Raw genomic sequence first — 12353 nt, 5'->3', positions numbered from 1 at the left:
TTGGTATGTGTTTATCCTATCATCTCTGTACTTGTCTGTAACTCACTTGTAATGAAATTGAGATTGAGTGCATCTGTTTATGAAATATCAAAATTATGGGAATTAGAAAGTGGACAGCTGATAACCTTAGGTTTTTATGACAAAAATCCACAAAATTAAGAAACACCTGCTGATATTTTTTTTCTTAAACTGAACTTTTTGATTCAGAGGGTGCATTTCTGGGGAGGGATTGTTTGCTTATTTGCTTATTGCAATTTCATTTTGTAGATCCCTACTCTACAAAATCCAATAGGGCTAGCAGAATAAAAACCTTTGTCTTAACATAAGTAAGCCAACACAAATATAATCCATCATGATTGTGACATCACCTAATTTTAGAACAAACATTTTCAAAGCAGATTAAGCTTTTTGTCATTACATACCTAAAAAAAAAAAGATGAGTTGAAACTAAAGTCAAAGTAAGTGACAATTGTAAACAGTACATGTTAGAACATACAAAAAATTAATAGTCATGCTGTAATTTTTTCATGAAAATTCCCACAAGTGAAGAGAAAGAGGATTCCTGACTAAATAAACATGTTGACCATAACAATGATTTACTTTACTACAGTAAAAGTGTATGAGTCTTGAAAAATTAAGGACTGAATTTATGAACCATAAGAGAACAAAAATCATAGCAAACTGTGTTTGAGTAAAGTAATTAGACATGAAGTTAACATAGATGCAACTGTTTACAAAGTAAAGATAATTGAATTAAAAATTGTTGGATCCAGAGTGAAAATACACCACAAAGCTGTAAAAGACACCTAGTTATTTTAGTTAATTCAGTTTCAGTCTCCAGATCTGGGGAAAAAAAACCACATCAACAAACCCCTCTTGAAAAAAGAGAACAATTGAGAAGGTAAGTTAGTACTTACCACAGTGACGTTGAAAGCATAAAGAAGATCAAAAGGAAGTGCAGCAATTAAGTCAATGATAAACCACGTAGTCACATAGTGGATACAAATAGATCTTGCTTCAAATATCACTTGGCCAGACTTGCTGACATATGTTGTTCGGAAATTTAAAATAATATCTGCTTGACAAAGAATGAACAGAATCAGAGACAGTGATTTCTTAATTCCTGGGCACAGCACCAGGAATTCAGAATAATGCTGTTTGGTTTTCTTCTGCATCCTAAATACCAGATGAATATTCTAATACAGAAGCAAAAAACATGGTAGTAAGAGATGTACATACATAGAGTTAAACCAATGAATACATCATTCTTTTCAAGGAGTAAACAAAATGTCTAAAACATTTATCACTCCCTGATTTAAAAAGGGGCTTGATCCACACACACTGATCTTTAAACTGTACAAACATTCCTATTTTGCTAAATGAAAAAAAAGGATGTTATTTTTGTCCATAAAATTTACTCACTCTTTTTGAAATAAAAAAATCAATAATTATTTTATTTTAAAATGTGATTTAAGCTCTTTTAGTGATAGCTACTTATCACAGATGATGAATGTCATCCTCAAGGATAACCATTTTTTTAGCAACTGAAAAATGCTGAACACACTTGAATAAAAGGTCTTTTGGGCTATGGTGGAGATCACAAAAGTGATATGAATTGCTTGGTGGCTTGTGTATTTTGTATGCTCCCATCTAACATCCCAGGATGCGTGTCTTTCAGTATGAGATGTACTTTTGACGTGTCTTGCCAAAACACATTAGCACTCGGAAAAAACCTCAGGTCTTGACAACAAAGTCTCAATTATTTTCATGTCCTACAAGACAAAGACTATAATCTGTCCTCAAGCTATGCACCCTGTTTCTACTAATATTAGTGAGAACTACTCATGTAACTTTTACAGAGTCAGAAAAGAATGCAGCCAACCATTAAGGCTGGTGTTTTACAGCAAGATAGCTTTAGGGGAAAAAAAGAGATTGATTTGCATTTCTCCCTAGAAGTTCTGTTGGTAGGCTACACTATGACAATCTTTTTCCTCTCCACCGGGGCCAAAAGAGAACGAGAGAGAGGTTCAGCACACAGAGAAAATCATGCTGGATCACTCCTTTGGGGTATCAGAAAAGATTCATTTAGGATAAATTTTGATCAAATCCCAAGTTCTAATGCTCTGGGTCTGAAGAATAATAATTTGCCAGGTTTCATTAGTAGAGAATTTTTATGCAGTCTTCTGCAGCTGGAAGCTAGACAGGCTGCTATGATCATTTCCCATACTGGATAATCTGTACTTTGCTAGTAATAAACCTATACGAATTCCAACACTTTGACCTTGGCTTCTACCTCCCTTTGACCTAGTAGAGTTAATTAATGAAAATCCTAAATTAATGAAATCTCTGAGGAATTTCTCAGTTTTTGGGCACAGAATCATTTGATTCTGCATTTTTTTTTTTAGGATTTAGTGCAAAACCATAACACAAAATGACCTAGACACAAATTGGCAGGTATCTGGTTCATGGACTGAGGTCTTGCAGGTTATAACTGGTTCATGGTTTAAGAATGTTTTCCTTCAACCAGGTCCTCAGGCTGAAGAGAACATATAAGTGAAATCAGAGATATAATGATTTAGATTACCTCATGAAGTAGTCTTATTCCTGCATTCTTAAAGCTACAAAAATGTTATGAAATTTTCAATAATACAGCTAAGATGGGAATATAGCATAATTTCACATGGTTCATAATGAGCAAGGCAATGAGTTTAACTCCAGAGGTGCCTTTTAGAGATGGTTACTAGCCACATTTCAAGGTCAGCATGGCAACACCAGTCACATACAGAATACATTCATGAAGATTTATTTCATAGAGATAAGAAAGATAAAGATATTTGCACCACGAGTATTTTGAAACTGCTCATTCTCATTTATGTCACAAACTCCAAGGTGTAGTTATCAAAGTCAGAAAAAGTATTTGCTAATTTATTGCCCATTAGTGTCTGTGAAGCCACTAAAGCTTTAACAGAAAAGGAGATAAATTCTTGCTTTAAATATAAGTACATCCAGTACACCAAAGGCTTATCAATGTGCATATGCAATTCAGTGTTCAAGATTGAGGAGATTAGAGGTTTTTCTGCACTGCACACTTTTCTGCTGTCCTATCAAGGCAATTTAGGGCAACAGCCCCAGATAATAGCTATATTTAAAAAAAATATATATATATATATATAGGAAATGTTAAGGGCTTCTTTCTGCATCGAGTTTATTAGATAAAAGTCCAGAGGGTGGGAAGTAAGTGTGACCCATCTTGCATTTCTGAACAATTTTCTGAGCTATACTTGGGTGTAAACAGTTTCTTCATCTGAGCAATCTTATTTACAGCTTAACTGCTGTGCTAAAGTATTTACTGAGACATCTGTAAGGGAAAACACAAGAAAAGTGCTCCTGAGGCCAGAAACTTCTAAGAGCACAACAAAATCTTTAACACAAGTTTAGAAATGACCATTTCTTCTGAGAGATTGTATTATTTGTAGGAATTATATATTCAAAATGTTTTTGGATATTTCTTCTAAGAAAGTGAAGATTTCTTTTTCCCTCTTTTTTAATAAATGTTTTCTAATCATTAATATTTTATTTACTAATGTAAATTTTCAAAATGTAATGTATTTTAAAAATAGAAAATAGTAATGCATTATTTAACATTTTAGAAATTGTTTGTAATCTTACTGTGCAGCAGCTTCTACAAACTGATGACAATTGAAAGAATAATCTGAAAATCAACACAGGCATCAATAATGTAAAGTTTTGGAGATTCCAGATAATTCAAGGGCTTCAAAACTAATGGTTTTTTCTAGTGCTGTGTTTCTTCCAAATGCTCTCAGATGAGGCGAGTTTTAATCATTTCCTACAACATGAAGGGCAACAATTTTAAGTTTACACCTGTAAACAAGGCAAGAGGGAAATTTAATCTTTGATTCTTAAATCATATATGAAGTGACCTCTATATATTTGGATAATTAGTGGGTTAAATTTTTTCTACAAGAGATATATTTGAATATCTTTAAGTATGCTTAAAGATATTCACAAAGGTATTCAAGGGTAAAGATATTCAAACTATCTTTAAGTATGTTCTATGAAACAAAAGTTTCAGCCTGTGCAAACTTCATATTTAAAGCTGTGTTTGGTTCGTTCAAGCTGGGGCAAAGACTACAATCTCTCTTCTGCTTTAGCACCTCTCACCAAACATCAATAACAAAGATTATGTCTAAAGAAAAAAGAAATCCGAATTTATTTTATCGCAATTTTTAAAAATGTGAGATAGGAAAGGATCATTTTAACTGGTCTTGTGAGCCACATATCATGTGCTCAGGAAAGCAAAACAGAGCATTTAAAAAATGTCTCTGACATGAGAAATGCCATTACAAAGTTGCCTAAAACTGAAGCAGAAGGAATAGCAGAAAATATGAAACTGCTTAACTCATTGCATCTGTCTTGAAGCACAGCACTCACATATCTAAAATACCATTTTTTTCTTGATGTAGAGAGGGAAAAAAAAGTGAAACATCTTTATTAGAAAAAATATGAGTTCTTATTTTGTTATATAATTAAAATTCAGTTCAAATGAGACAGAAAAAAGTCAGGATTCAAGAAAATTAAAGCTCAGTATAGAGTCTAGACTATCCTACTTACTTTAAGAAAAGTCCTTAAATAATGTTTAACCACATGGCCTTTTCCACAAGACTTATACTGTGTTTAAAACAGACACATGTTGTGTTAACAAATGCCAATGTGTCTTAAGCCCGCCATGATCTCCTCCTTCCCCACTCATTTCTGCACTCATGGCTGTGTGTGAACCTTGAGCAAAGAGTGTCAGCTTTCCAAGCAGTGAGGGGCTTTTTTTGTCGGTTGAACACAAAGGTAAACTTCACCTGAAAGCACCCAACAGGGAGGAGACAAGATCTCCAATTTGAAGAGGCTTGGAACTAGGTATCACATCACCCTTGCACACTGTGTAGGAAAATGGGCTTCTGCTCCACACACCTTCTGATCACAGTTCCCTGCTGATGCAATTACTTTCTACTTTTTGAGTCCTGTTCCTCTGAGTCCCCTTTCTGTCTACCATGCAGACTGATCTCCTTTCCCTACCAACCCAATAGAGCACACCTGGAGCCCCATCAGGCAGTAAGTCCTTAAGATGCATGTAGAGATAATAAACAGTGAATTTGTAAAACCATGACTGTGATTTTTCTCCTAGTTGGATCCCACGGCTAATTAGCTCCATCTGCATGGATTCTCTCAGTTTGTTATTTCCACTACTGGTGGACACACATCCCTTAAAAAAATATTATAATAAACACGATATCTCTAAAAGTCATGCAAAGATACAGTGAAAGATTATAGAAAATGCATTTTTATTAAAAAAACCAGCTTTTTCAGCTATGAAATGAATTTAAAATTGTAATCTATATACAGTTGCAGTTCCTGATTTATTTATATATTTTACTCCCATTAAGCTCTTACACGTTATTCACACCAGTAAACACCAGAACACAGGGACCATTATCCCCCAAATGTCTTCCAAGTTTGTAATTTTCATGTCTGCATGGTTCTTTGATATTTTCATTCCAAATACATGATAAATTCCAATAACATGATATAACTGGAAAGCTCTAAACAATTATTTCCTTATTTGAGCATTCTAATGGCTTTTACTCACCTATTGGTGACTATTTTATTTTTCACAAGCTTCCAGTATGAAATCCACACCCTAGCAATGCTCAATTTCTAAGAAAGGGCAACTTATTTCATAACTGGGCATAAAAGAGCTGGGAAATCTAAGCAAGCTCATAAGGTTTTGAAACTGGTGACCTCTCTTGGATTAAAGTTCTGCATGACATGCTACATCCTTCACCAAGTGGCCTTTTTCTAGATTTCTACTGTGCAACACATTCACACACAGACACATTTACGCAGTGAATAGTAGGAAAAGGGAAAAAAATTATGTTAAAAAATTATGTTAAAAAATGGAGGTTCTACTTAGGGTGTAATGCAGATTAGTTTCCTAAATGATATAAATGGAACAAAAGCCACAAACTGATAGTCATCAGGCTAACCTATTAATCATAAGATGTTTTCCCCTTGTAAAATTTTAAATATGTGTTTTGTGGAATCCCAATTTCTAATCCCTGTTAAAAAAATAGTTATCCGGAGGCCAGCTGAGCCACTTTATCCGTAAACAGGATTATTTTACCTGAAGCAGCTAATTTCCCTGCGACAACATTTTTTTCTCTCTTTAGGCTTGATTGTTCAAAAATTAATCCTGCTGGGATTAAACATATGATCAAGTTATAGCAGAGTAGCATTTCAGGATTAGGCAGGTGATTCAATAACTGCCCATGACATAGTCTTAAATTTCAGAAAATGCAATGTAATATACCTCAGTTTAACTGTCTTTCACTGGGAGCTAAATGAGATTAAAACCCCTGTGCCTTTAGGGCAAGTGGCATACATGTAAGCAGTGAGTTTTTGTTAGACTGCAGCCATTCAAATCTGTATTGAAAACTAGACAATTTTAGGTATGTTAAGCCCATTGATTTTCAGGGAAGACAGTTTTCTACATTATCTCCCTCTTTTAGATGGTATGACTGACTCATCTCTAATTTCTTGTATTTTTTTTTCACTTTCCTTAAGTGACTTTACATTGGTTGTCCATAGCTAGTAATACCTTCCCCAAAGTCCAGGCTCTTTCATGTATCAGATTGTTTTAGCAAATTTTATTTAATGATACAAGGATAATGATATTAGAATTTGGCCAGAGAGCTTTTAGGAAAGTTTCCAGGAAATGTTAGTGCCATATTGTTTGAAGAACAATTTATCTGTCCCTATATAAATTCTTTTTTTTTTTATTTTACTGCTGAGATAAATATTCCTAGCAAATTGCCTAGGAACAATTTATTCAAATTGAAGCGTGATTTTTCAGTTCAGCATCTTCCTTCCAGACATTTATAACCACAACCAGCTTGATGATTTTCTTTCATAGGCTGATATGATCAGTTGAGGGAGATGGAATTGGGTTTACGTAGGAAAAGAAAGTAATGGTCATCTTATACCATTGTGTAAGAGCTTGAGCCACTATGAAATCAAATAAAGCTTACAAGAAAAAAAAGGGCACAGCAAAGGTTTAGTGCCAATAAACTAAGTACTAAAATATAGAAATTTTATGTAATAGATATATAAAATATAATAAAATACATATAATATAAATAACATAATCAAAATTATGTCTTATTAAAAGCCTATTGAAGCTGGTGGAGAAACAGTATTTTTTCTTCTTTTTAGAAATTATATCAAATGGTGAACAGATACTAAGTAACAACCAATATAAACTATAGAAAATTTGTAATGAAAACCTAGACCTGTTTGAGCAAGAGAAAGAAATCACTGATGCCCATGATGAAGGAAAAATAGTTTTAGGAAAGACACACTAATAGCAAACTTGAGTTCCTTTGTAAATAGTAAGGATAATGATAAATAGTTTTATGTCATTACAAGAGAAGCTAATAATAATCTCACAGAAAGTCCAGATGTATTCAATACATCTTATATACTTATCTAATTTTGGAATGAAGCAGCAAAGCAAGGTTGTGTCATATCAGATGATAAATTACAATCCAGTGTGCCCAAAATAAGAGTCAGGAGGTAGCAATAGTTTAAAAACCAAACACTTTACTAGATGTCACTTCTGCAGGTTGATAAAAAAACTCCAAAAACAGAAATATGTGGTTTACAAGCCATAAGTAAATAGAGTTATGGATTCTTTAACGGCTTTGAAGAGAGTTGATGACCTTCAGGAAAACATACTTTATCTGAACACAGTTTCTTTAATACATGGCTTAAATATGACAGCTTCTATTTAAGACTCATCTAGGTGGTAAAAATTTCTAGTTCTTGTCAGAATCTTTGAGAACTAAAAGATCATACAAAACTACATATAACTGAAGTCTCAGGTGCATTGTTGATGAGAAAGTGAGAAAGAAGAAGTTGGACCAAATTATATACTGCTGGAACTTAAAGAAATTAAGTATCTCAAGATACGATGTCTAGATCCTAATGGACTTGGAATCTAAAATGGAATATCAAGACCCATCATTGTACTACCAGGATGGTGTTTTGTTAAGTAGAAAAATTTGTTCTCTTCCCCTGCTTAAAAAGAAAAAAAAAAAAAAATAAGAATCTTATTGAGGAACATTATCATTCAAGAAAATTATGGAAAAGGATTAGAATTAGCCCTTAAGCAACTGTACATTTAAAAACCTAAAATATGGCTATCAAGTATATAATTTCCTTCTGGTCACTAGCACTTGAGATTATTGTGCAAACAACCCCATTTAATTTGTGTGGGCAGTCAGAGTCTGGAAAACCATTTAAGAGCCACATTATATCTCCATTGAAAGCAGCTCTTTTTTAGAGGTCTTGTGGCTTTAGCTGGATGACTAGAGTTCAGATGAACAGCGGGAACATGGTTAAAAACTACAAATTCTTAAAATCTTTACCACAATTCACATGATATTATGTAACATGATGGACTTCTGAATAAGAGATTTCTGCTAGCATGGAGTAACTCTAACTCAGAGCTTTTGCTGTTAAAGTCACAATTGAATACACTGAGCTGCTTTACCAGGCAAACTTCTCCAGTGAGAAGAGTTTATTTACCATTTGACACCAAGTTGCTTATCACTGCATGGTACATGAGGAGTGGCACAGTCCCTGTCCTAAGGCAGTGCTATGATGTATGTTCTAAGCCTTGAATCATTCAAGTTTGTCAAGTAAACAACATTTTCAGTGATATTAATGGAAGGAAATTCATTTTTGGGTGTGATGGATCATAGCAGCACTGACTCCCAAAATTCATCTGTAACTGACAGTCTGATTTGCTCTTCCTTACTATTTGTCCTTACAGTGGAAAGTAATGTGATATTGAATTTACATCCAAGTGGAAATACTGTTTTTCTTGGGCAAATTACTCATTAGTATATATAAAAAAAGAAATCTGAAGGCATCTTCTGAGTGGGTATTTTAATAGCAAAAGTCACTCCCTCCAGAAGGATGTGGTCAGTAATATAATGCACTAACATGATATGTTCTATCAAACTCCATACTTTGGCTGCTGTACACATGAATGGTCAGCACCCCCATGCCAGGAGAGGGGGGTCATTTCTGCTACCTGCTTCCTTGATTTTTAGCCTTTAGGGTTTGTCCTTTTTAGTTGCTTTCTTTGACTATGAGGGTGCCTAACTGCAATTAGCTAATCTCAGTCCCATAGTAGTTGACACACCAGAAAATCATCACATATCATGACCTTTATAAGAACACCCTAAACTGGAAAGACTTTTTTCTTGTATACTATGCTGTATCTTTTGAAAACAGACTCAATCCCTGAACATATTGAATAGGTAAAATATGTTTTATTGACTTTTCTGCAAAGAAAGACTTTGGAGTCTTGAAAGAAAAGCAAAAGACTTGAAATATGTCTGAAAAATTAACTGTTAGCTCTGCTTTGAAAAGAAGCTAGTAGATGTGACTGAAAAAGTGTGAAAATTTATTCATGGGCAATTTTCTAAATAGTACCTGCAGAAAGAAGTAATTCCAAAGAGTGGAGAAATATCAATCACATGATACAGCTTTGCATTAAATTTAACCTATGTAAAGAAGACATGGGTGTTGGGTATTTCATGAACAGATTTTCCTTCACACAAATATTGCAGCAAACAAAGCAAAGATCAAATAAGTAAAATATTCAGTGGTAAGTGGCAATTCACATAGATAATAGCCATAAATCATACAAAAAATAGGGAAAAAAGACCACATGCTAATTCACAAAAGGTATGGTAAACTATTAAGCATCAAATAATTTCCATGGAAATTACCTAGATTAGATTACCTAGAAAAGATTTAAAGACTTTAATCTTATTGAAAAATACAATATCGTATTATCACTGTAGTATAGGATAGTAAATGAAAAATACAACTATTTTTTACTGCAGCTCTAATAACGAGGAGTTAGTAGAGATAATACAAGTAAAATTTTCAGGGTGCCTCCATTACCATAACACTTATCTGCATCTACCTGAAGATACAGAAATACTTCCATGAAATAATCGCTTGTGGCTTGCACTTTTCTCCTTTAGGTCGAGGTTGATGTTTTTGTGCTTGGAAACATCATCTTGTGTGCAGAAAAGCATCTTTTGTCCTTACGAGTATTCAAGGAAGCTTATTGTTAAGATTTTTAACATTATAGTGGTCTTGCCTACCTGACTTTGAGGTTTTGAGGGAGAATCTTTAAGAAACTTACTACTGTTTTTCAGCATAAATACTTTGCACTGTTTTTTCACATTACTAGGCAATCCATAGAGCATGAACATTTTCTTAAGACCTTCTCTTTCAAATATTAGGTGTATCAACAATGTGACTCTGTTTACATGCTCTGTTCATATGCATTCACAGATGAGACCATTTGTTGCTTAGGAATAAATTCCCAGAGATAATTTCAAACCACTCCTTCGGTCCTTTCCCGAATTTTAAACTATTACAACCTGAAACTACACCTTCAAAATTTCAAACACTGCTATTTCCTTTCAAACTGCAGAAGTTTCTTAGATGTGTCCCCCAGACACAGAAATTGTTGATGAAATGACCCTCTGTGCACTTGCAAAGACAGGAAATGATCATCATTATAATAATGAATAAGAAGATGAAAGAAAAAAGAAAACAAACCTTCTATTTTAAAGCAATCTAATAAAATTTATAGCATTTAATACTTTCTCATCTTATTCCAATGAATTTCATTCAACATCTTTTTTTCAGTACAATACATATACTTGAATTACTGCCGAAGTCATGAATCATTATATTAATTTCTACAAGGTTTATACAATAGTTTTAAGTCTCTACATATTAAAAGTGTGAGATTAAAGGACTTCATATGATTTAAAACAGTTTTTGAAAGATTTTGAGTCATTTACATTTGTGATAGATAGTAATGGCCACACAAGTCTCCTAAGTCTACAGTGTCATGCCACACAAATCAGAGCTTTAGCGCTGTTAAACATACTGCCTTAAAAACATTAATTGTTAAATAATATTTAGAGAGATAGAGAGAAAAATACAAACAAATAGAGAAAATCTTAGTGCAAATCAAGATCAATTTTTTCTCTTGAAAATGTAAACCATAGATCAAGTCTTGAGATGCCAGTGTGTGTGTGGAGAGTGGAGGAAGGGATGGGTATAGGGCTTTTTCCCCCCACAGGTGGCAAAGTAGTATACTGCAGAGAATCACTTAAAATAACTCTCCAGTCTGTTCATAAAAAGTATAATTTTATGGCCATAATTAGTATCCAGTGTTTGTCTTCCACTAAAAACTAAATGACCCACAAACAGAAAATTGAGCTCTTCTCTCTATAGTTATTCTCTCTATAGTTATTCTTCTCTCTATAGTTATTCCATCTTAGATACAAAATACTCAAACCCTTTTGTTCTTATTCAGCAAATAATGCATTGCCATTACCCAGAAAGCCTGTGCATATTTTCACTGAACCATTGCACTGATCTCAACTCCTTTTGAAGGTCTCCTATTCAAATAGTCCTGTGAGTAGACAAATAAAGTACTCATAATTTTTCAGATATTACTGCTTTCTTCAATCAAGATGATCAATAAATTTAAAAACAAACAAAATAGATAAAGAAAGGCAATATCTGAAAATTGGTATGAGACGGTTGCAGAAGTTAAAAACACTACACTGAATAGTTATGGAAGAGTAAAATTAAACAATTGGAAGCTTATTATTAATTAAAATGAATTAACTTGGTGAGATGTTCTCCTGCCTTTCTTTTCCCAGAAGACAGAAAGCTTTAAAAATATTATTGAAAAGTAACCAATATCCATTATGCTTCCTAGAAGTATTGATATTCAGGCTCCCAGACATACCTATCTAGAAATGAAAGACTCAGCTGCTGTCTATGCAAATATAGGAGCATAAGCTTTGAAGCAAATAGTGCAATAAAGCAGGAAATAACCCCGACCAGATAAAACACTTCTTAGGCTATTTTTAATGAGTTTTTAAAATACACAAAAGCTAACAAACTTCTTTTTCTGCACTTCTTTATGGTTTTTGAATACATAAGACAACATAAAAATTGTAAAACTAAACTAATTCTATTTTATCTTTGGTTAGAGGAAGGAAAAGATTTATTTACAGGAGGATGTTAGAGAAGGTTTGCACACATAACAAAGGGAAACAGATAATGGAAGTACACTCAAATACAACATCACACAAATTATCACAGGAAACATCAAGTGAAAAATGTAGTTTCATATGAGATGCCCTAATTATTTTCTCCCTTCATCCTCTTCC

The 12353-nt window shown here is 33.5% G+C and overlaps 1 protein-coding gene across 2 annotated transcripts in view; it reads right to left on the bottom strand.

Annotated features, from left to right (window-relative positions):
- KCNH8 (potassium voltage-gated channel subfamily H member 8) overlaps positions 1 to 12353 on the bottom strand; it is a 173710-nt gene that overhangs the window by 70814 nt on the left and 90543 nt on the right. For both annotated transcript variants that reach the window (XM_064704611.1, XM_064704612.1), the window contains exon 6: positions 918 to 1075. In XM_064704611.1, the coding sequence (XP_064560681.1) occupies positions 918 to 1075 (158 nt within the window). The remainder of the gene's footprint in view (positions 1 to 917; positions 1076 to 12353) is intronic.

Source organism: Zonotrichia leucophrys, chromosome 2, assembly GCF_028769735.1.
Source record: "Zonotrichia leucophrys gambelii isolate GWCS_2022_RI chromosome 2, RI_Zleu_2.0, whole genome shotgun sequence".
In the NCBI taxonomy this organism is placed as follows: domain Eukaryota; kingdom Metazoa; phylum Chordata; class Aves; order Passeriformes; family Passerellidae; genus Zonotrichia; species Zonotrichia leucophrys.
The sequence above is the reverse complement of the archived record's forward strand: the minus strand, read 5'-3'. Positions and strand labels throughout refer to the sequence as shown.